Source organism: Melopsittacus undulatus, chromosome 2, assembly GCF_012275295.1.
Source record: "Melopsittacus undulatus isolate bMelUnd1 chromosome 2, bMelUnd1.mat.Z, whole genome shotgun sequence".
In the NCBI taxonomy this organism is placed as follows: domain Eukaryota; kingdom Metazoa; phylum Chordata; class Aves; order Psittaciformes; family Psittaculidae; genus Melopsittacus; species Melopsittacus undulatus.
In genome coordinates, this window is record NC_047528.1 from 9,570,707 (window position 1) to 9,596,715 (window position 26,009).

At 38.8% G+C, this 26,009-nt stretch overlaps 1 protein-coding gene across 1 annotated transcript in view; it reads left to right on the top strand.

Annotated features, from left to right (window-relative positions):
* Positions 1-26,009, top strand: part of FAT3 (FAT atypical cadherin 3) — a 342,653-nt gene that overhangs the window by 194,803 nt on the left and 121,841 nt on the right. The window contains 1 exon segment of the mRNA XM_034073958.1: positions 11,589-11,640. Within this exon segment, the coding sequence (XP_033929849.1) occupies positions 11,589-11,640 (52 nt within the window).

Genomic DNA, 26,009 nt, shown 5'->3' on the forward strand with positions numbered 1-26,009 from the left:
TTGATGCATGTTCACATACTCCCCAGTCCACATTTCCTTGTTCCTCAGTCCCCTCTATTTTGTTATCCCAGTCCCTTCAGGTTCTCCTTCAGTCACTGTAGGAGTTGTAAATCAATCAGTGTCATTGTTTAAAAGCAGCCATCAGGTAAGGTAGGCAAGATGCTGCTGAGATCCCCAACTAAACATGGGAGGTCTTGCTCTTCCTCTGCTCCCTCTGCCTGTGTACATGGAAAGAGCTCAGCATGAGCATGCCACCTCTCACTTTGTGTCAAAACAAGAGCATGTTCTTTGCAAATAACTGATTCTGCTCCGTTACTGGTACCCAGGCCCCACTCAAGCCTCTCTGCTTTGATAGCTGTTTGGCAAGGCTGAAGTACTGGACTAGCTTTGCAGAGAAAAGCAGCTACTGCTCTTGTTATAGTTTTATTGTGCAGTTTTGCTATTTGTTACATGCTGAGCCACTGAAGTTGGGGGGATCAGGGCTAATACTGTATTTTATCCACTGATAACAATTTAAATAAATCCCTGCATAGAGAAGTGGAAAAAAAAATGCAGAAAACCCTGGAAAGCAAATGAATTCATTCCAGTCTTTAAAGAATTTATTTTCTTTACTTACTTAACAATAAATTTTGGACAATGCTTAGTGCTGTTATGGCAGAGCTTTATCAGATTGTTAGTTAATAACAATATCTTACTCCTGCACAAATCGTTTTTTCCTTTATGGATCACAAGGCACTTCACAAAGAATGACATCAATTGCCCCAGTTTTATAGGAGGGAAAACGGAAGGATGGAGACAGAAAATGTCTCATGTAAGGTTACAGAGTAGGACAGAGGGTGAGCTGGAAAGCAAGCAGAGGTGTCTCAGTGCAATTTCTTAGGCAGGAGACCACCTTGGGAAGGGCAGCGCATCTTGACAAGTGCTGAGGTCTGTCTGTGAGATGCATGTCAAGAAACACGGCCATATATCTTTTCTATGAGGCTTCTTTCCACAGCCCTGCATTCTGCCTCTGGATCAGGAAGGTCACTTTGCCAATGAATCATTCTTTTTATTAGAGATGAAGATGAGATTGAGTCGACCTGGGGAATCTGCGGTTAGCACAAGGAGCCGCTCTCCCAGCGCTGTAGCTTTGCTGAGCTGGAGACAATTGCTGGTAATGAGGGATCAACGCCTTTCTTTTGCGTGCAGTCGGGATAAAAGCCGGTGTTGTTCTTCTATTGTCAAGAACAGCCCTTGGGTTGAGGATATGTGTGTGGAAAAATGCAAAATCACTTCTCTTTAAAAGGTAATGAGGGTGTCTAGATTAGGAGGAATAACTGACAGCTGTGCCCTGCTCACCCTCCACACCTCCTCCACAGCTAAGAAAGGAAAATGCCAGGACTTCATCATGCTGTGACCTGTATATGTGTTGTACAAAAGCATGCATTGGAGAGGTTTTTGTTACTATATTTCCCTTCCTTTGTCATAACATGTTGGAGAAGGAGATTGAACAGCAGTCCATGATGTATTCAGGCCCACGGTGCAGAGTATTTGCATAGGCCCTTTACACTAAAAGTGGCAGCACCTACCCCCACCACGGATGCTATTATATAAGTCCTCTTTCTTGCAAACAGTGAAATGAATTAGCATAAATTATAAGCAGAGCCTAGTTAGGCTCAGTTGTCACTTGTGCAGAATTATGAGGCCTTTGTGCACAGAAAAAATTAAAGAAAATTGTATAATGATTATGTGTGCTGGTTACTAAGCTAGCCACTAGTTACGTGTATTTATAGCTATTCCTGCCAGTAGTAATTATATGCTAATTATAACCCAAATAGAATTCAGTAATTTCTGCTGAAAATGAAGGCGATGCAGGGGGATGTTAAAATCTGTGCTGAGGCATCATATTAGCAGTTAGGTTTTTAGGCGGTGCTGCACAAGAAAACAAAAGAAGATATGAACGCTATTTCTATACTTACATACTCATTTGAGCCTAGATAAAGGATTCGAACTTGAAAACATTCTTATCCCAAAAAACTTCCATGTGAAGAGTTTGAAGAGAGCTAAGTGCCTGCATGACAGTCCCTCCAGGGCATTTGCTCAGTTGTTTCAGAGCATCACAGCCCTAAGAGATGACTCAGGCTACAATGACACCATGGCAAAGTTGTCCATCAGTGCTGATAGAGGAGCCAGTGCAGCTTGGGCACTTAGACTTTACTAATCTTTTCATTTTTATTAATCTTTTCATTGTATTTGATAGTGGCTTTACCACCCTATCTCTAAGAAATCATTTTTGTTAGAGTAGGCTTTTGGGAGCTGCAGTTTGAGCAGTTTTATGGTCCAAAGTGACCGCAGTCAGCTGGTGGCTGTGGTTTGATGCAGGCAGGTTTGTAGTCTTCATCCTGCTGTCCACAGCTATTTGGGATTTGGCTACTTCCCAACCAAACCATCGCTCCCATAGCAAGTAAGAATAACTATGATAATCTCCACTCCAGAAATATGAAAGAACTGCCACATTAAACTAAACTCCTAGCCAGTAATTATTAAGGGATATTATTAAATCTGGGATTTGAACCATACAACTGGGAGATAACAAATAGGGTGAAGAAATAAGCCTTGCAGTCACAGAGCTATTTATCTAACCTCTGTCATCTGCAAGGCTTTCAAACATATTTTGAAGAAGGGCAGTATAATTAAAAACATGGAAATAAATAGAAATGGGATGAAAGTGCTCATGGGTTTACCAGAAGTAAATTGTCTCAGCCTATCTTGATGTCACTGCTAAGATAAATGATGTTCTAAGAAATGCTCTGTATGTCATCTACTTGGACTTCAGAAATGCATTTGATACGGTTGCGCTGCAGAATTTATGAGGTATGAGGACATGGAGATTAATAGTTGAATTGATATGTGCATATGGGTTTGGCTAAAGAGGAAATAAAAATGATGAGTCTTGAAAGAGGAATTTGCATGCTGAAGGGCATACGTTAACAGATTAGTTCAAGTATTGGCAAGGCAAATTATACTGTTTGGTGGTTTCTTCAATGATGCTGGCTTCAAAAGTGGGATTTTACTCTGATCCAGAGGTAGCAAGTGTCATCCAAACAGTAGAGGTGGGGGGAGAAAAAAGGATCCCTGGGGTTTTGGAGAGTAGAAGTTCATTAGCAGAGTACACAAAATGGTACGTTTGAGGAGCAATAACAAGACTGAGACTCTCTTCTGTACATGCATCCACTCAAAGCAGTATTTAGGCTGCTTTAGCAGGGCTATGCAGATGTTATCTGGAGTGCACTGTTCATCCTACATCCATCAGACTTAGGAGGGATGAGAGCAAGAGGGAGACAGTGGAGCTTGGCCTGTTTAGTTGACCAAAATGAAGGTGCAAATTGCTCATAAATGCAGTCTGTCTGGAAACCAGGTCTTTCAGCTGTGCAGTAATGTTCCTTCCAGGAGGAATGTGGGGAACAGAAAAATTGGCTGCTTTTAAAATGGAGAACACATAGGAGAGTGGTGGCTTTGCCTACAGTTGCTGAGGACTGTGCTGGCTGAGTTTTGAAGGGACAAAAGGGAGTCCCTTCGAGTCCCCTGTTCCACTGAACAGACTGGCACACCATATTGTCATTCTAAACAGATTCTAGGAACAAATAAAGCCAGGATCTGCCTTTAAAGGAAAACATAATCCAGGTTCTTCATCAAAGCGAATGTTTGCTGTGCAGAGTTTTGATATTTTCAGCAATAAGTTGAGGGAACTCTTTAATTGAAGGGACAACCAAAGAGGAAGAAAAAGGGTTTGCTTCAGGTTCTTTTTTGTTGGGGTTTTTTTTCCAGATATAGCCACACATTAGAAAACGTAACTGTTTTTAAAAGCAATCAATTTTTATACCTACTTTGTTTCAAAAAGGTTGTTTCACTTTCATTACCACCTCAGGAAAAACAATAAAGCAGCAGCCCTCCACGTAATTGCACGGGTTTGACTGGTGGGTTCTCCTTGTTCAATGAAGTATCATTCATTTAGATCAGAATACGGTCCGTCTAAATTAGAGGTTTACATATGTAATTATATAAAATGATATGTTTGTTTACATCTCCAACTAAAACGTCCATCGTTTTCTATCATTTATCTTTGAAATTCAATTTAGTTTTGTCGATCCCTAATTTATTGCAAGAGATGAATGTGCTGTTAGAGTGTTTACAACGCCTCTCACTGCCTGTGGGTAATAAAATTACCCTGGTTATAGCTATTCATTTCAACATTTCTGTGGTTAGGAATACACGATAGTTTTACTTGCCTGAATATATGGTAGAAATCCTAATGCTGTTTATTGTGGCTGCCCTTTTTCTTCTATGTAAAGTCCTAAATTTGCTTTCAAAGAGTAGTGGGACAGTTGACAGCTGATGGCTGTATTTCTCAGTGGATATGTGCTCTTTTCAGTGTTTAATATATACATGAAAATGCTGTGTGTACACACCATTGTGTGCACTGTTAAGAAATATCTGATATTTCTAGTAAACTCGTCTGTAAACCCATACATTCCCTTATGGATTTCTGCAAATTGAGCCTTGGGGCTCTGTGAACAAGCAGTGTGTATAACCAGCCACTGAATTTATGGAACATTTTTGGAAAAGCAGTGTTTGTTTTACTTATTCCTTTTGTCTGTTTAATATGTTGGGTTTAAAGGCCTGTGTTTTCAGCAAACAATCCCAAGGCTATTTTCTCCCTAAGCAGATCTTTCAAGGGTAACTCTACAGAACATTTCCTTTGATATCTTCATGTGGTTTTCTTTCAGTATCCTTGTTCCTTAAAGTATCCTTGACAAGGGCAGACTGGGAAGCATATCCACTTTGGATTATGACAGGATAACATTAGTGTTGTGGGATGTTCAGAGCATCTCATGAGGAACAAAAACTTTGCAGAGAAAGCTCTTGAATTTTACATTTTTGTTTCTATCTCAAATGTTTTCTTTGAAGATGAGGATAAGTATCTTAATGAGGAGAAAGTTTCTCTCAGCACCTAGGGACTAGAAAGCTTTGAAACAAGACCTCGATTATTCCACCCGGACCATGTCTAGATAGGAGTTATGTATAAGCCCTATAATATATGGCCCTGTCCTGCCGGGCTGTTCTGTGAGTGGAGAGGGTATATGTATCGCTATGGTCTGCAGCCAGGCAATACATCTTCTAACTCATCCTACACTTGTAATGTTTTAATGAAATGAGTTTTATGAATATGCATAGCAGAAAGGAAAAAAAAAGATGATTTAATAATGGAAAGTAAAACAGGTGGTAAATTCAATCCTTTCAGTCTTTTGCTGGGGAAGGGAAGGGCATTGCTTTCTTACCTTCCTACCTCTGTGAAGACACTCAGCCTTCGACTTAGAATAGAGAAGGGTATTTGTCTTCTTTTACTTTAGCCTGCTCGTTACCTGTCATATACTCTTTTCATATTTCATCTAAACAAAGTTTGGAAATGAGGAATTAATAAAAGAGTTCTTTAAAATTTAATTTTTTAAAAAATTTATTCTTTATGCCATAAAATTTGCAACACTCCAAGAGACAGCAGTAAAATTTAGTGTCTCGCCATACCAGATTCTCTTATCTTTTAAGCATTACATCAGGTAAGGTTATCCATCCACAGGTTGAATGAAAATAATTTAATTTCATAAGGAGAAGGCTATTGAACTCTCCTTGGCTTCATAGCCATATTAGGCAAATTCAATCTGTGTTAGAAAATAGCCTGCGGCAAACTGATTTTTGGACACTAAGTGCCATAATATTGAAAAATATGGGAATTTCTTCTAAGCCAAAGGTCAGTTTAGTTCGCTATCTTGCCTATAGCTGTGGGCTGTTCTGGATGCATAGAGAGCAATGATCAGAAGCAGCAAACCCCCAGCAAGTTTCCATCTGTGTGCTGGTGTTCAGGCTATCCAGTGCGTAGAGATTTCTTTAGCCACAGCCTTTAATAGCCATAAAAGGCTATTAGCCATAGCATTTAACAGCCCTTGGTGAATTATTTTTTATTGTGGCTCTCAAAGTCCGTGAATTAATTTGTTTCTCACACAAATGTTTAATATAATGTATATATGTTGAAAGAAGGAATATCAGTAAACCTTAGAGCTAAATATACCTCTATAAATATGTGTATTTGGGGATAATTTTTAATATTCAACTTATTCGGTCTATGTAAAAGGTCACATACAGACATACACATACTCAAATATTAGACTGTATATACAGTATATATGTAGGTATTTGTATAGCATGGTCTATCAGCTTAAGCACACACAGACATAGAGGTTTTATTTGCATGAGAACCTTTCTGTGAAACGAGAGCTAACTGAAGGCCAAGCATGGGTTATTGAGGTGGAAAATCCTAATTGGCAATTGACTGCTCTAATTAAAGCACTGAAGGCAGAGTCAGCAGGCAGGTTTGCATTTGTCCAGGTGCTGTCAACCTTTCTGAGGGCAAGAACAGAGACAGCAAATGCCCTGAGTTTTCCAGAACAGAAAGTGTTAAGAAAACAAATGCATGCTTAACTTCCCAGCATATAAATTAAGGTTTATGTGCATGCTCTACTCTGGGTGACTAGTGTTAATTTATGGAAATTCTAAAGCAGTGTTTTCCAATAGTGCATGATCCTCAGCTGACAATCTGGGCTAGTGTAGTTGTGGCACTATTTACCTCCATCTTTGGTTATCACCTCCACCTTGATCAGCATCAAATTCACCTCAGTTTTAAAAAGTCACCATTGGCTTTTACTTCTCCACACTTTGTCTGCACTTCTCAAGACTCTCACCTTGCTTGCATGTTATCCTGTATTTAGAGTCATAAGAATAGTTAGGACTGGAAAGGACCTTAAGATCATCAAGTTCCAGCCCCCTGCCATGGCCAGGGACACCTCAAACTAAAATATGTCACCCAAGGCTCTGTCCAACCTGGCCTTGAACACTGCCAGGGATGGAGCATTCACAACCTCCCTGGGCAACCCATTCCAGTGTCTCACCACCCTCACAGTAGTTTCTTCCTTATATCCAATCTAAACTTCCCTTGTTTAAGTTTTAGCCTGTTACCCCTTGTCCTATCACTACAGTCCCTAATGAATAGTCCCTCCCCAGCATCCCAGTAGGCACCCTTCAGATACCGGAAGGCTGCTATGAGGTCCCCATGCAGCCTTTTCTTCTCCAGGCTGAACAGCCCCAACTTTCTCAGCCTGTCTTCATATGAAAGGTGCTCCAGTCCCCTGATCATCCTTGTGGCCCTTCTCTGGCCTTGTCCCAAGGAGCAAGTGACATTTCTTGTCAAGCTAGTAATAAAAATAGCCAGAAACATTAGTATCACTATTAGCTTTAGGCCATCCTATTAAATATGTTTATATTTCCAGTAGCATATAAAACAAACTCTGATAAAGATTGGCAAAAATGTCAGAATTCAAATTAAATATCGGAGCTGTAGTGAGATTACGTGGCAGTATCACAACCTCCTTGGGAAGGAATGATTTAGGTATGCAAATATAAATATAGTTACTGAAATCTTAAAATGAAAGCTGTCGGCCTCAAATTACATTTGAATATAAATTTGTTTGCCTTGTTTGTCTATTAAATAAATTAATAATTTTCTGTGTTTTTTTCACATGTTCTTGACTGAAAATAAGAATGCAAAGATTGCATTCAATTGAGAGAGACTCCTAGTATAACTTTACAGAATTTCTTTGATTGCAGTGGAATTGCATTAAATTGAGCCTATTACCTGCATATCTTTAGAGAGCAATATATACTTTTGGGTATTTCTCAGATAAAGACATTTAGCATAGCCACAAGTTTAAGCATCCAAGCAGAACTACTGTTAAAATAAAAAATACAGTATATCACAAAAGACTCAGCTTGATACAGAACATTATGCCACTTCTAAATAACAAAGCCTATCTTAGGTGACACAATCAAACCAACAAACTGCTGCTCTCCTTTTCATTTTTGCTGACTTTATTATTAATAAAAATGCTTTTTTTCTACCCAAAAGAATTATTATAAAGCATTAGTTGCACTGTTGAGTTCATAAGTATTATGTCATCTTCAATCACAAAGGATGATCCACATGTATCCACACACATACCTGGCACTAATTCTAAAATATCAGACCTATGATCAAGTTACCGTTTGCTAATAAGTTGTTTCTTTGTTTACACTCTACCAACTGCATGCTTCACTCATTGCAAATGTGAAGTAACTCAGGTGGGTTTTGATCTCTTTCACTGAATTTTTCCTTTTTTTCACTTTGTATCTTGATGTGCTAAAAGCATGTCCCAAGCATCAGTGCTAAATGTTGGTCAGATGTCTTGATCACATGTCTCAGCCTTAATAACTAGTGATTTGTTTCCAAGATGAGGCATCAGCTGAAGATTGTATAGGCTGACGTATTAGTTAAAATGTCAGTATTTCCTAGTGTTGGCCCTGTTCTTTCTTCCATATCACTGTAACTGCACTTAAGCTGTAGGGCAGGTCTGCCTTGTTGCCCACTTCACATCTCTGGTTCTCCCATCCAGATTATAAGGTGATGGGGTGAAGGACGTTGTCATTTCTTCTCTGTCCACATGCTGAGTTTCCTTTTAGAGGGGAATGGTACAGGAGACAATGATGATCCTATCCAGTGTACAGTGAGGTGTTGGAAGTATGTTCCCCAGTCCATGTCAGCTGGGACTTGTCATCATATCCTGTGATATAATGGGAGATGTTGTGCAGGGTGAGCTTATTCACCTTCCAGCATTTCCAAACTCTGTAATGGAAGGAAAACAGTATTTCTTCATTTGTTAGGGTGGCAAAAGTTCTCTGACGGCAAAAGTGATAGGTCTCTGATAGCAAAAGTGATAAGCAAGTTATATAAAAAAGCATATAGTTACCTCAAGCAATGTTTCAGAGTTTCACAAAACAGTTCTTTAGTATGTCCTAAGGAATAGATGTGCCAGGATGTGTGGAGAGATGCTTCAATTCAGACACTCAAAGAAAAGTATGAAATGCTGAGAATAGAATCACATAACCTTGCTTGTGAGCTGATGGTTTTATTGTAAATAACTTCTACGGAGTTCAGTTTTCCTCTTCACTGTCATGACTCTTTAAGAATCATCACAGTTATGAATATCTTTTCCTCTTTAACAGGACCATGATTTTTCCCTGGAAATTTCAGGGAAGCCATGTGAGAGGTGTGCTGTGAATTTTGAAGCCTGTTAGTGGTTTTGACTACTTTGTGATAAATCTGTGCTGTATTTCCCAACTGGCTTTGGACAGTTGTCCAGATGGCTGTGTTTAGAAGAGCTGCAGCACATACTGAAGATGGGGAAAAAAGAAAGGGTCATTTTTTGTCACTGTCCGCTTGTGATTTTATATCTTAAACAGCCGGGCAGCCTAGCATCATTTCTTTGGGTTTGTTTTTCTCTCTAAGTTATTTCCTTTAGATAATGCCTTTACACCATAACAGAGTATGACAAGTTAATTCAGTTAGGGAAGAACTAAAACTGAGATATATTCTCTTCTGCAACGCCAAGTTTCTCTCAGTTGCCCTGATATCTCAAAAATAAATTTCTACATCCTGCTAAATATTACTATTATTATGTTTCTATGGCATAGAATACTGAATTCAGGAGGGAGAGACACAGTACGGTTTTCATAAACCCCATTAAATGAATTTCTTTGATACTAGAGTGCTAAATCTGTGGGTAATCTTAGACATAACTGGAATGTAATATTATTTTGTTTTCAGTTTTGGTGATTTAAATGGTATTCCTTGAAATATAGTTCTATAATCTGAAAGGACCAGATACACATCCAGCCAGGAGACTGCAATGAGCCCACCGTGTCAGATGGGAGAGCTCCTCAGGGAACAGGACTGGAAACTAGAGCCCCATGACTGCACACAAATGACCAATTATTTATATAGAGTGTTGTAAAAAACTAATGAAACTGCCCAGAACTGGTACTTGTATGTAGAGCTGCCATTAAAGCAAAATCAACTAATTGTGCTAGCACCATACTTAAGGATCTGATCTGCAGAACTGATGGTGATGGTCTGGTTACGTTCCCTTTAGGACTGACTGTTCAGTATGCATGCTAAATCTGTTCAGAACTGCTATGCTTAAAATATAGGCAGTTTTATCATAAAGACATGTTCATATACCTCTTCTAGAAGGAAATTCATGTCTGAAGGCACTCTGACCATTGTTGTGGTCCAAAAGGCTCTACATTGAAAAAAGGAAAAGAAGAAAACACCCTTCAGTGATAACAGCCAGGTTGAACAGAGCCTTGAGTGACATGGTCTAGTGTGAGGCATCCCCCTGGGTGTCACTTTCGTGGTCTAGTAGATCTTGTAATAAGTCTGGTATACTGGAAGCAGAGTGGACTTCCCTTTGTTCATTTCATCCTGTTACTTTCCAGCCCTTCTCACCAAAATAGATACAAAGTGGTGCCTCCGAGGAGAAGGTGACAGTGTATGGGAAGCTGTAGTTGTAGAAGCTTTCCAGCACTAGAGGTGTTATGTAGTTGTAAGATGTTGCTGATGTTTTGGGGTTTTTTTTGAGAATTTAGAGTCATCATGAATTTCTGTGTAGATGCTTGGCTGCTCTGATTAAATAAGTATATTATGTAACCTAGGGAGTACTTATTTTCTTGTCTTTCTTGGTAATCTTAGAGACAAGAAATTCTTGAGATTGGCTTTGTTCATTGGCAGTTTCTGCAAAACTAGCTTTATCTATAGGAAAAGTTGATCCCTTTATGCTTGTCAGAATTTATGACAAAACAAGCACATGTTGCATTTTCCAATCTAAAGCAAAGTTTTGTATGAGGGGAAACTCAAATCTGCCCTTTAAATCTCTAGTGAGAGTGAAAAAAACCCACTAAGCTATATTCATCAAAGATGTGTGTTTCTTTCCTGGAGGGAACTTTGTAAGTGTTTCATTTTCTTTCCTTGGTACAAATCTCACAAGACTTTAATAATTTGTGAAAGTATATTACTTAAAAAAAAAAAAGATATCTCGCTCATCCTTCTGTAAAAGGGTACTTTATTTTAAAGGCTCAATTTGAGCATGGAACAAATTGATGAAATTGTCGTACAAAACCTTTAATGCGTTAGAATGATTACATTTAGAAATGATTATGTATACAAGTAGTTATTACAGAAATAACCTCCTTTGTCAAGTATTCTTGGCATGGAAGTAATCAGCATCTTATCCCATTAATTGTTTGAGAACTCTGAAATCTTTAATGAGTTTTTTTATGGAAGGTTTCAGTCAAATGCAAATGACTCATTGAAGCACTTAATCACAAGACAAATAGTGATTCCTTAGGAAGTTTTTAAATGTAGCGTGTTAACTGTAGGTACAGAGCTAACTGCTTTTCAGTTACTTTTCTCACATCATTTTTCTTTAAAGATCCATTGTTAGTCAGAAATTCATAATAGCTGGACTGAGAAACAACATGCTTGACAGATGTCAAGACATCTGTGTCTGACACAGCTTCAAATAGATTTTTTCCCTTTGAGTGTTAAAAAAAATGTATTTACTTCTGGTCGATAGAGACATGTATTTTTCAATGGATATTGACAGTCAAACATCATCCTTTTTTCACAGGTCTGATTACAACCACGTCAAGAAAATTGGATCGGGAACAGCAAGCAGAGCATTTTTTTGGAGGTAAGATTAAGTGGAAAATATAAGTTAAAAGGTTAACTGATTTTTGTGGTTGAAAAATCACTCCTTCCTGTTCCAGGAGAATAGTATTCTCCATTCTCTCAATATATGACTTGCACAAAGATGGGAATTGCCTGGTTATACAGAAGAAATAATACATTTTGCAATTCTCAAAGCACAGGAAAAAATTGACCAAATATGCACAACTCTTGTTTTCCACCTTTCACCTACTTCGGTTAAATCTTTTATTGCAGCACTTAAATTCTATTTGTGGCAGAAGTTTATAATACCCAGAGAAATTTTTAATATTTTTTTTAGTGTTGGAATCACCACAACCCTGCCAAGATTTTCAGTCTCTCAGGTTAAACACGTTACCTTCAGTTTTGTGTCTCAGATCTAGCATACAGGCTATTCTTCTGCATGAACGGAAACCTTGATGTTGCTCACATTCACTGCATCATCAGAATTCATGAATAGTTTCTCATCTTCCACTTATTTGAACTATCAGTGACAATTTTCAAGTTAAAAGTTGCCCTTTAAAAAGAGTCCCTAAACCATTCCCTTGGCCCTTAGGTGAATGTTTGTCTTTGTAAGTAGCTCACATATATTGGATGTGGAATGGTAAACTTGTTTACTACATGTGTTTTCTTTCACATTGCTGTCCATCATGCTGTGTTTTTTCCCCTTTGGATAGAAGATCCTTGACTATGTTCTCTTGTCTATTTATGAAATAAGGAATTCTTGATTCATGTTTGTACAAGGGGAAAAGAACCATATTGTCCCACATAACCATTCCTACTATGTATTTTAGGAAATCTCTTCAAATCCATACAAGTAAAAAAGTATCTGGACAAAATAGTTCCCAATGTAATCACTATCTGACAGCAAAATGTAGTTAGATATATTTTTGCATATTCCATGGTTGTTTTTGTTTGTTAGAAATCCTAAATTGTTTTAGGCAGTGTAGAACACAAGACAAGGTTTAATTTATTACTCTACAAGTTTGTTGGGCTTTTTTCTCGATAATTCACTGCAGATTCTTGCACATTCCAGGCCATAAATAAATTGAGGGAAATAAAAGGATTTTCCCTTTTCCAGGATTTATTAAGTTGGAAAGTTAGTAAAGTAATCGTGTGTTCCAAAAACTGCAAGCTTTACAGTTTATACTGTCAGAGAAGATTGCAAACTGAATGAAACTGGCGTCAATTTTTAAATGTATCTATTCATGAGAATATTAGATCTGTAAGTATCTTTTCCAGTTACATGTTTGCCTCAGAGACCACGCCAAATCCACATTTGCCAGAGGATTCCCATACAGATGGGGAAGTGTTACTATTAACAACAAAAATAAAAAACAATCACTTACAGGAATTAGGCTTTAGTCATCAATACAAATTAAAATATTTCTTCCTCTGAATTATATCTCTTTCGAGAAAATAACCATCTGCAAGTTTTTGAGGACTCAAGATGCACTAGAGGGAAATTGGTGTCATAGGATGCTCCAAGGCTTGTGAATGGGGAGTGGAGAGCAGGCTACGGAGAAGAGAAACACCTGAGCAGGGTGTCCTGGGGAAGCATGGAGAGAACCACACTGTTGTAAAAGAAACCTGGGAATGGCGTGTAGGAAAGGGAACGGAGCTCTGATGGGGACATGGCCTCAGTGACCAAATTAGGTCTTTGAGGTGCTGATGAATCACTGCCTCTTGGGAAGTGCGTTCCTGGGGATCAGAGCAAATAGGCTGCTGGGGATCCAAAGCCAGGCTGACCTAGCTGTGCTTGTTCTTGTAACACACTCAGAAAACGTTTTCTAAGATGCCTGTCTCTCTCTCTGTGTAATTAACCCCCTGGAGAGGCCTTAATTGTCAAGACAACCGTGGTCTCCCAGTAGTACAGTATTTCCCTTCCGGCTTCATTTCATACCCTTTTTCCAGTAGTCTGTCTGGTATAAAAGAGAGCAAACTTGTTTCCCTTTGAAAAGCTCTGAGTAGTGCTTGACCTGGCAACCCTTTCTCCCCTTTCCCCAGTGTGTGTTTGAGGCAGTGACAGACTCTTCCTAGATACAACTTTTTAATTACTTTTAATAAGCCTGTCTTTTTCCTACCAGAATTTGACAGGGACGTTATACCCATAGCAGCCAATACTTACTGAGCAAATTCCATTAGTAACAGTATTTCCATCTCTTTCTCAGAAATTGTTAGGGAAACAAGGTGAGATAAGACAGCAGATGTTAGTCGTTGTAATTGTGTGTAGTGCCAATGCTCATCCAGACCTCCACCTGCTCTGGTGGTAATGGTAATTGTGTGTAGTGTCAATGCTCATCCAGATCTCCACCTCATCTGATGATGGCTTAGGGTAGCTTTTTGGGAACTACCTGTCCCTGTCCATATTGGAGAAAACATTGACTACCAGAGAGCACTGGATATTGATTTTTAAGGCTGCCATGCTTAGGAAAGGTGAATCTAAATGACTCACCTTGTAAGTACACAAGAAGTCTACTTTAAAGTAAGTACTGAGCTCAGGTCAGCTGTGCATATCTTCTTCATCGTCCTGTATTTATCTCATTTGAATGTATGGACATGTGTCCACATGACTTTTTTAATACTCTGTACCACAGGACTTACCAAAAAAGTATGTCCCAGTGTGAGTGCAGAAACATGTCAAGACCCTGAGTTAAAAGATGCATGAGCAAGACACTCTTTTAAAATAATTGAGATTTTTTTGTGTGGGTTGGGTGGGTTTGGGGGTTTCTGGGTTTTTGGGGGGGAGAAGGATTAAAAAAAAGTATTTTGTCTCCCAGATTTTTCATTGATTGTGGCACTTTCAGTGCTTTTTTTTTTTTCCAGCTCTCAAGTTGAGAGCTTAATTTGGTTGTTTTGGGGGTTTTTTTTTTTGGCACATTCATAATGTGTTGTATGAATGCAGGTTTTATTCACTGATTTCTATCAGGTAGAATTTTTTCTGCTTAGGTTTAAATTGGATGGTCTTGAATTTTATACAGGATGGTCTCTTGCTTTAGTGGATTCTTACAGTGGTATGGTTCTGCCTGAAACAGGAGGAAAATGACTGCTTGATTAAGTTACTTTATCACACGAAGCAAGCCAAAAGCATTTGCTTCATTTCACAGACTTTCATAAAGATTCTGTAGTTGGGATGAAGAATTTACATATCCATCTGAAGCAAGAAATGTAATTCTGAGAGTTACCTGCTTGTTTTGCAAGTAAATGATATAGTGATGCATTTCTGTGAGGTGTAGTTGCAGGTTTCAGCTGATCTGTCTTTATTCTCCTTCAATAATTGGACATATGACCCTCTTCTTTCCTTCTTTTACTTCCTTCTTCTTCTACATGTGCTGTCTTCTAATAATTTTTATGTTAACACTTGATTCTGTCTTCAATGGTATTATGCTAATTTATTTAAGCTAGAAGTGGAGAATATTAGTAGAGTTTGAGCTATAAAAAAAGCACGGTAAATAGTCTGTCTGGTTTGTTCTGCCCACATCTTTCATAGATGCCTCCAACTCCTGGTCTGACAGCTTCGCAAACACTACTGGTTTTGCTATGTGATTTTATGCAGCAGCTGCTGGAGTGATGGATGTTGAGTAACAAACGTAAAAGCTAAACCATTTCATGCAGGATCTGCATCCTTGCATTGTGTCAGCTAATCATGAGATGTCCAGAATATGAATAATTCCAGGTCTGCTTTCCAGTATATCTGTGTAGTTTGATGGGAGAGGATTGTTGAAACTGGGCTGCAGTTCATTGACTTGCACATTCAGCCTGGAGGGTGGATCTGAGCATGTGCTTTCTCCCCCTGAGTGGTTTCTGAACATGCTGTTATGGATGCTGGGTTCCTCCTGCCTCCATCACGGAAAGGCTCTGCAAAACACTTCCACTGCGGAGTTCAGTTTGCTGGGAATTGCTTGGGCAAGACCTGTGGTTAGCAAAAGAATGAGCCAAAAGGGCTACATGCTTCAGTGTGCAATTCCAGCAACAGTCATTGAAACTTTATGATTGCAGGGATAAATTACCTGAGTGAGAGATGACCTTTTCATCCTCTTGATAACAGTATATAGCAAGTTGATGCTGCTGAAGTGCTGAGGCTATTTAGTTTCTCCTTGATGAGCACACGTGATACAGGCTTTTAAGTTATTTAGCCAGTTTTGAAAATTGCATTGTTAGTGTCTCTCTGTTCCTGCAAACTGTTTAAATTTACCACTGTGGTTTTATTCAGAAGTAATCTTTTAACATTTGTCATGTTGAAAACCTTGTCCATTCAAAGCCTTTCTAAAGGATAAAAATAGGTGTTAATAATCACAGTCAGAACTTTAAATCTCTTCAAGAGTGATGAAGCAACTGAAGACAATACTTTTTAAAATACCATTACAACAGCCTCAGCCTTTCACAGTTCGAGTCATGTACCACAATTATTGAGGAGGAGAAGTGGGAGCAGAGTGTTGGCTTAGTGCAGCTAATTTTTAGCCAACTTAGTGTTATCAGAATAGTAGCAGTGCCTCTCAAGTGCCTGCAAATCAGTATATACAAGCTTCATCAATCTTCCTGCTGTGATGCTTGAGTGTAGCTCTGAGAAGGATGTCAGTAACAGTGCAAGGGGTAGTAATGAAGATAGATTGCTAAATTCGATGTGTCAAAATACACGGGCTGAGTGAAGTGTATTGGTTTTCTATTTACTGTAAGTACACTAATAGGGTACAATAAAGTGTGTTACATGGGGTGTATTTATATGCAGTAATTAGAGGGAAGCATAATAATCTGCTGTAATTGTAGTCTTTTAGAAAGAATTCAGATTTTTGCTCATTTAATGTGAAAATGTAATTGTGAGGGGAGTTCTGATGGAGGGACTATCATTTGGAATCTGGTCTGGAATATCACAGGGGAAATTGCTGCTGGAAATTTACAGCCAGAGTTTGCAGGGAAGAGTGGGTTTTAAATCTCGAAAAGTAGCATTTTAAAATAGCACTGCCTCTCAGTTCTTCCCACAAACACCACACTGATGGTTCAGCGTTGGACTGGCGCTGTGTTCTCTGCCATCCTCCTCTTTTCCTGCAGCATCTCCCATACAAGAACTTAACAGATTTAATCTTGTTTTACTTATGAGCCTATTTAGTGAGGCTGTAGCCTTTTGCTATTGGGGATGCCTGAAGTCAGGGGTCCTTTGTGGGAACTGCAGAGTTTTCTGAAGGATATAGTCAGTTGTGTGGTAATACACTTGTGTATTTTTACAGGAGAAGTACAAAAGATGAAGTTCATTGGGTTTATGTAGCTGAATACTGCTCTGCAGAACACTGATTGTTAAACCCTGGATTATGAATCTGTGTAAGCATTTGTTTCATGGATCTTTAGCATTGCCCACATTTGGCAGAGAAAGCTGCATTTTTTCTCAGTGACATGCTGATGATGGGGTAAAAATGAGGCAGTGTGTCTGATTGAACATTTTGTCTGAGGTTTATATGGCTCCAAAGGCACATGCCTTCCCTTTTAAACATTGAAGCCTATCAGATGATGCAAGGGAAATTAAAGAAAGAGGTAAAAAGCCTCTTATTCCAGCTTGAACTTGAAAATTATTACTGTCTGTGCTTGCTGGAAGTAGGACTATTATTTATTACTTCGGAGACACTTGAAAGGATTTTTAGTCAAACAGTAGCTATGTAGATGCAACTTTCTAAGAAGACAATGAAACCTGTATCAGTATGTCAGCTTTGAATGGTGACCCATTGACCTTGAATTTCAGCTTCAAATGTGGGGGTGCCCTGGGTTCAGCAGTAACAGTCATTTTTTCTCCTTCTTAGCATAAGAAAAAGGAAAAAGAAAAGAAAGGGAAGAAAATAAACACTTCTAAAAAAAAATCTGACCCATGTTTGTCTTGTACCATCTCTTCATGGGTTTATCAGCAAAAGGTGAAGCTGCCTATGGGATAGGCCAGTGTGGTGGTGGATCTAGCAGAGACCTGAGTTCCCGGTGTAGAACGAACACGCAGAGTTCGCTCATCCCATGCTTCAGATTTCCATCCTGTGCCTGTGTTCTTCAGGAGTTGTTAATCTGCACCATCTTCCTAGAGACACATGGGGCTGCATCAAGTTTGTATTTTCAGAAGCAGCCAACAACTCTCCAAAGGCAGGGGATGATGGGAGGTTAAAACCCTCTTTCAGAGCCAGATTTGCATATGACATTGCACACTGCTTTCTCATGTGTATTCAGGCAGAAAGTCTTACACAGCAAAATATGGGTATAGTCCTAGTGTGATTCATCTGTCTGTGATGATAAGTGGTCTCTTCAATTAACTATTGTCTCTAACTAATGTGATTCAGTAAGTTGAAGAATTATCAAATGCATCCCTGGAAATATTACTAGTTCAGTCAGTTGTTAACTGAGTGGCCTCAGTGCAAGAGATATGAACAGGAATTGTAAACTGCAAAATAATTAAAGCATGGCATTTTTATGGATTGTTCTCTCTTCCTTGATTACTGCAAATCTCAGTAGCTCCCAGATGTCCCTTTAATTTAGGTAGGGACTTGAGAAGTAACACAAACAACAAAGCCTAAGCATTGGGAAAACTGAGTTTAATAACATTTTTCTTCATGCATGTGGAATTTTAATTTTGTTTTAGTATTAAGAAAAAGATCTTCATAAAATAATAATAATAGGGCAAAATGAGCTTGAATTTAAAATTAAAAAAAAAAAAAAAACGTATGTATTTAAATTCCTTAATGTTCCATTTTAAATTCAGGTAGCCAATGGGAAATGTACACACAACTCTGATGACATAATTTATACCAAAGGCAAAGAACAGGAATGGGTCCATATATATCAAATAGTAGCAGTGGCCCTCAGCTCATTTCATATATTCAGTGAAATACCAACTGAGCCTTGAGAGACTGGAACGTCTATGACATTTCCACAAAATTTGTAGACTTTAATTCAAGCCTGAGGATGACTTTTTTTGCTTTTTGCCTTGTGCTTATGGCTGATTTCAGCCTTTATTTTTTTAGGTACTATTCATCTAATTCTTTTAAATCTCTCAAGATTAGATTGTTTAACTTAAAAATATTTTGCGCATGCTGACATAAATATGATATCAAGGATAAACACACTAGTGACAGCTCAATTAGTCCATCACTTGTATCCAAGTTATCTTGGAGAGTGTTTAAGGCAGCCAGCTAATCTGGTACCGTACGGAAGTTCTTACATTGCAGAATTTTAGTCCAGCATTAAAAATCTCACGCTTATTTGGTTAATCCATTCTATTGATTCAGGATACCAACAGCAATGAAGAAAAGCAGTCCTCTTTTCTATGTTTAATGAACTTCCTACATCAAAATTCTTTGTAAGTCAATACACAAAATTTTGAGGTTTTGTTGTGAGTGCTTGACAATTGTAGAAATTAATCAAATAGTTTATAGACATTTTATAGACCTATTATAGGCTTCGGCTAATTTATTTGGGTATTACAATAAAAAAGCACAGCTCATTTATTCTTTAGTCATCCTTTAGCTCATGGAAGAGAATTGATTTTCCTAGTTCATCGATACATACAATGACAGATTCACCATGTACAGTGGAATGCAGCCCTAAGTATATTTTCAACAAAATCATGTTTCACCAGATAGTGAGTCTGCTAGAAACTGGCAGGGATCAATTGATATCATGAACCTATTATCCATTTAGATGAAGAGTTGGCACACTATAAAGATCCAGATGATTTTGCAGGTTTGTGTTTTGAAGAGCATGCATGGCAAGATCAAAGTTGTCCGTGGCTGGGGCTTTGGTTCACAGACTGCTGTCTACTGTGGTAGCTGTGTCACATTAGAAAAGACACATCTCCGATTGCCTAGAGCTTTGCCTTAGTTAAGGGATGATTTGCATATAGCTGGAGTTTGCAGAGGGGAGGGAGCTTGTTTTACAGATTTCATGAATCACTGACCTGAACTGATGGGTCATGAAATGAAGAAATGAAAATCCATAAAGCACACTGCTGTCAGCTTTTTTCATGCTGGGCATCAAATGCCTCTTTTAGCATTTTCCTTGTGGACCCACAGCAATCTAGCAGCAGGTCTTTAAGCACCTCATTGCTTGCAAGCATGGAAGGAGATATGAAGTGTATTGTTTAGTGTGCTGTCCTTTAAGGTGTTTTCTGACACTTCTAAAGCAGTAACAGAGAAGGTGGGATTGTGCCAGGAAAAAAATACAGCCTATGGGTTGCCAGCCTGCATGGTCATGACCATTTCCTGGGAGCCTAGAGGTGTATCAACATTTCCTATACCCTCTGAACCTAATTAAAATCTCACTGGATTTAGCATCATGCAGTTGTGAAGTCAAGTAGTGCAAGAAATTGCCCTTTTGGGTAACTAGCATTATGTTAAGACATACATGATGTCACTGTGAAGAGGACAAAGTCTTATTTATTATCCTGGGGGCTAGCTGAGTTCCTTTGCTTACCCTGAGTAGTGTGCTTAGTCTGGCTTTAGTAGCAGTGATTTTCTTGAAGTTAGAATGATAGAATCATAGAATAGTTAGGGTTGGAAAGGACCTTAAGATCATCTAGTTCCAACCCCCCTGCCATGGGCAGGAACACCTCACACTAAACCATGTCTCCCAAGGCTCTGTCCAACCTGGCCTTGAACACTGCCAGGAATGGAGCATTCAAAAGTTATCCCTGATAAGCCCCAGGATGAGAGAATTAGACACCAGCACCCATAGATGCATTATTCCAGGTATGTCTGGAAAAGGGGTGAGTGAACACATGAGAAAAAGCAATTTAAAATATACCCAACACCTGCTGTTTTTGCTCTGTTTGCAGAACTATGAGGTGGCAGAGCATCAGATCAATGCTAATGGGATAGGAATGTATTATTAAGGCACCAAACATTATTGTGTGGCTTGAGAATTAGGTCCGCACCCAAGTGTTAAATGCTGTTGAAATAGAGAGGGATATATTAATGGTCTTCTCATTTTATTAACCTCCTCATGCTAATCTTGTGTAGACAAATTCTGTGGTTAGTCTATACCGAGTTCTTCTTTTCAAGTCAGGATTTAAGAATTTGGTCTAATGTTGCTTTCTCACTGAGGGATTAGCTCACAGATTAGCTCAGGGTTAACGGGTTTTTTTCTTCATTGTGTGTTTCTTAAGATCTGTAGCTCTCTTTTTTATGGGCTAGAGCCCACCTACCAGGCCTAAATTGGTTGGATATACCCTTTCAGGGTGTCTCTTTTGCCAGGCTCCGTGCTTGGCAAGACAAAGAGTCATTGTGAAGGACACGCTGCTTTGCTAAATCTTCCCATTTGTTTTATGAATGTACCAATGTTTTAATCTTCTGCAGAAGCAGCAGGAAATCTTTCACATGATTTGAATCTATTTTAGATGTACAGAGCCTTTGTGTTATCTGAAGCATGTCTGCTTTGGTGCTATATCATGTTTTCTGTAACATTTGCAATACCCATCAGTTGCCAGACTGTTAATTTATGTCTGTAAGTGTTTGAGCACACACATGCATACACACACATTTTGTGGAGGTGTCAGTTTCTTCCTAGCTAAGACCAAGCTGAGTGTTGCATATAAGGTAGGGGAGCATCTTCTTTCTCAGTTAGAAATACATTGCATCTGTACTGAAATCTTCTGTGGGCATAGGAAATCCTAATGTGCCTTTTAATTAATCTGTCATTTAGAAACATGCCCTTAAACAAGTTTTGCATCCGTATGTCCTTTCCTCCAGGGTGATCTGTACTCGGCTCTTGGGAATTCATGCTTGTTATCTCAAAAAGTAGTTAATTTGGGGATATTTGCACAGCCATCATTTATAGACAGCAAATCCAACCACCCTGCAATACATCATGTAGGGACCCCAACACTAAATCTCCAATTCCTTTTACTTGAGTAGACTTTGGTTTGGTTTCAGATATGGCTTTTGATCACAGGCTTTTGCAGTGTCCATGGAGTCTAACTGGAGATGGTCCCCAGGACACCCACAGTTTAAACAGTTTCTTTCCCAGATCATCTACACATGTGAGCCCTTTGGTTTACATTCTACCTCTTCACAATGGAAAAACTGGAATAATTCTTTCCTTTTGCAAGTTCTATTTGATTTTACTATCTTCTCTTTTCTCCATCATGGTGAAGATTATCCTTATTCTTGAGGTCTACTCTGTCTGTCTAGAGTAACATCATTGGGTTTTATCAGTGTTCTTCTGATTATTTTTTGGTAGGTTGGTTGGTTGGTTTTGTCTCCATCTTGTTAATGCTTTTCTTATCCAGGGTCTCATAATTTCCAGTATTGCTGATGTGCTGAAAACTTCATTTCCCAAAATGCCCCAGTCCATGCACTTGGTATGCACCTTGAATACACATTTTCTTTGAGTCTTATTGCATCCCTTACAGTCTTCTCACCAAAGCCTGTAATGTGTTTCAGTATTATGTATTTTCCCTCTTTATCATATTCACAGATTATGTCCCTCTGCCACATAATCCTCCAACATTCAGCTTGAGCAAAAAAGACATACGGGAAAGGGTAGGAAAATGTCATGTAAAAACATGGTAGTCTGAAAACACTAAGCATTTTCTTTTTATTTCAAATATAATTTGTTACGGCAAAAGTGCATCATTGTGTGAAATGTGCTGAAATGAGGTTGGAGTATTCAGCATAATTTTTGACATGACACAAATTAAAGTATTTACTAGACACCTAGAGATAAGAAAACCTCTAATCAGGTTGAGAATCAGCTTAATAAGCAGATTTGACACCTTTTTCCTCCCTAAATATATTATCATGGAACATAGGTATCCTAATGCTTTTCTCATCTGACTTCAGCTTGATAATAATCAGAGACCAAGCAATTTTTTGCTTTTTATGAAGATATGATTTAAACAGAAAAGTGCAAAGGCCCTGAAGCATCAAGTGCTATGAAATCTGCCCTCCAAAGCAATAATTTTCTTATCCCAGGCAAACAAATTTCAGTTGTCAGGAAACAGATTAATCTCCTCATTCTGAAATGTAATATTGCTGTTTGCTAATCTCTCATGATACGGAGACACTGAAAATGTTATCATAGCAGTTCATTTTATGTTCTGGCAAAAAGGACTTTCTTTGGCAAGGGATATTCTAAATACTCAAGAGCCAGGATTAACATCAGTAATTGGAAGCAAAAAGACAGAACCAAAATAATGAATTATTTTTTTCTCACATTGTCTAGGAAAGTAAAAAATACAAATATTACTAATAGCAGTCTGTCAATTCATGGCTTCAACTTCTTTGAGGACCAGCTTGTATCCTTAATACAGATACCAACAAATAGCTTAATACTTTCTGTCATAGCTTCAAATATATTTGCTTTTCCCTATGAATCTTGTTTCCTTCCACTGTCCTTCCAGACTATTTTAAGGTGTTGTATAAATAAAAATGTGTTCTTAACCCTCAGGGCCAAACAGCAATTTTAAAGGCTTAATTGAAAAAAACATGGAAAATTTAAACGTGGTTTTACATTGCCACAGTTTAAAGAACACTTAAAATATTTCTAGAAAGTTGTTTTAGACTACATATTTTAGCTAAGCAGAAGTGATGCTTTACTGTGTGGTTTGTCAAAGTGTGCCAAAATGGCCTGGCCTCTGTTGACTGAGAGAGATGCAGAAGGCAGTGAGTCAAGTCTGTTAGCTCTATGTCAAAAGAAGACCATAACGTATACAAGAAGGAATAGAAAGGTGAGCTGACATGTGAGGTTCACTCTCATATAGTCCTTATCCTCCTCACCAAAACCCTGTTGTTCATATGGGTCTGTGCAAACTCTTTCCGTGTAGTTCTGGCTGTATGTTTGTGGGATTAAACTGAATACTGTAGTCCAGGTTTTGTCTCTTCCTTTTTTAGATTGGCATTTACCACATATATGCACAGTTAAGGATCTTTCACTCTTCTTGTTGGAAAGCACTTGATGCCTCCTGAGTGCAGTGTTAACTGTAGCACCACATCTAGGGAACCGCATTTTAGAGAGTAAAATAACATTGGGTTTAAATGCCTTCTCTTCAGGCATTTAATACTTATAATACACGTCTCTCAGTGTGAAAGTATCAATTGAAAGCTGTGGCTTTTTTAATGAAAAGAATTCTGAACTGTTCAGAAGACCTGTTTTTTTTCTGCAGCACTAGGAGGCTGTCTGGTGATGGATCACACTGGTGATAGGATGCCCAGCTTCCTGAGAGCTGCTGAGCTCCCAAAAAGAAATCCTTGCTGCTGCAGCACAGTTCTCAGCATGAGGCAGTCATTTATCCTGCTTCTTGACAGAGCAAATTACCCTACTAGGAGCTGTGGGCTGTGTTTTCAGTACCTCATTCCGTTCCTGCAGGGTTAATTTGCCTTTCCTTATAGGAGGGATGCTCCAGACCCTAAATCACTGTAGTGTCCCTTTGCAGGACTTGCTCCAGGAGCTCCATGTCTCTCCTCTACTGGGGAACCCAGCACTGGGCACAGTATAGTTGTGATGTTTTAAAATCATACCTGCACTGTAGGAGCAGGATGTAATCTTCTTATTGTTCAAACACATAAAGATCCCTTTCCAGGACTCCAGGCACTGCACAATTAATTACTTATAATAGTATTAACTGATTAATTAATATTAATAACCTGACCATTTTTAATGTGTTCTATTACTCAGGGAAATTAACTTTTTGGGGCAGGACTTCTTATTTTTTTTTTCCCTACAACACATTTGGAATGTTAAAGCTTTGGGACAGCATTTCCTGTTGTATTGTTACCCCCAAATGACCTAGCTGCTTTACACACAGTGTGGTCTTGGCACGTTCTGAAAATTATTTATGTACATCACTGCTTGCAAGATTGCTGGCTCTATCTGTAACAGACTAAACAATGGGGGTAAATTACATTAAAGGAAAGAATTGCTTAGGAAATTGCTGTTACTTTAAAGTTAACAGAAGAATCTCACTCTTCTCTGGGTACTACAGTAAGATTCTTCCTAGTCACTTATAAGGGATATAGTGATGGTGGTGCTGCAGTGGTGAAAATCTTCTCTACCCTTTAGTAAAGTCGTACAGCTTTCAGGTGCTTCTTATAGCACTCATCTCTTCGTTAGATACTACAGTGATAGAACAAGGGGCAAAGGGCTCAAACTTAAACAGGGAAAATGTAGGTTAGGTATGCGGAATAAGTTCTTTGCTGTGAGGGTGGTGAGGCACTGGAATAGGTTGCCAAGAGAAGTGGTAAGTATGCCATCCCTGACAGTGCTGGAGGCAGGGTTGGATGGGGCTGTGAGCAACCTGGTCTAGCGTGAGGCATCCCTACCCATGGCCAGGGGGGTGGAACCAGATGATCTTAAGGTCCTTTCCAACCCTTCTGTGAATCTAACTTGAGCCCAGGCTGGGCAAAAGCTGAATGAGAAATAAAAGCTACCAAAATGAAGTTGTTGAGTTCTAGGCACAGCCCTGCCCTCATCCAAATCAATGGGAAAATCTCCATTGATTTCCACTTCACAGGATTTCACAGCTGGCCAGGTCCTTCACCAAGAAGGTATCTGTAATTTTTTGGCTGCTCAGACAACATGAACTCAGTTCAACAGAGAAACACTTCCCTTTAGACTTTCCCTGTGTGTGTCTATCCATGTAGTATGTATGTAATCCACCACCCATGGTGTGGATGGGAATGCAGAGGCTATTCAGGTTTTTCTGGAGGCTTATAGAGGTTCAACAGAGCTGACAAGAGAAGTAAACTAAGTGAAAAAGAGGCTTAAAGTGAAGTGGTCCCTAAACGTTCACTTAGCTATGTCAGTCTTGTCTAGTGAAGAAAAACCACAAGGATTTTACTGTGTCTGATGAAACAAGAGTCCTAATGCACCCATCAGAGAAGGGGCTGATGTTTCTCATCCTTTATCATTAGAACAGTTATCTGAATTTCAGTTTCAGATCTTTTGCATGGCATATAATAACTAAGCCTGTTTTCTAAGCTGCTTTCAAAGCTGAAAATTGAGTTTGGAAAAAGTTAAAAGATAGTCCAAGAATATGAGTTTTGCCTCAAAATCGCAATCTGCATTTTTTCCCTGTGTATAATCCCATGCTGGTTCTCAGCCAGTTTGCAAAAATGACCCTGTTCCACTGTAAACTGGATAGTAGATATTTATAGGACACTTAGAATCGAAGACAAGTGGAGATTGAGATAATAAGGCTTGTCTGTGTTGCCTATTAGATGAAACTGTGATTAAATATGGCCCAATTAATGCTTATTATCTGTCTAAAATTAATTTGTCACAGAAAGTTGTGAAGTAGACATCAAGAAGTCAAGCAGAATTTTTTATTGCTAAAATCAAAGCAATTATTGATGTGATTTCCTTTAACCTGGTCTGACACAACCAG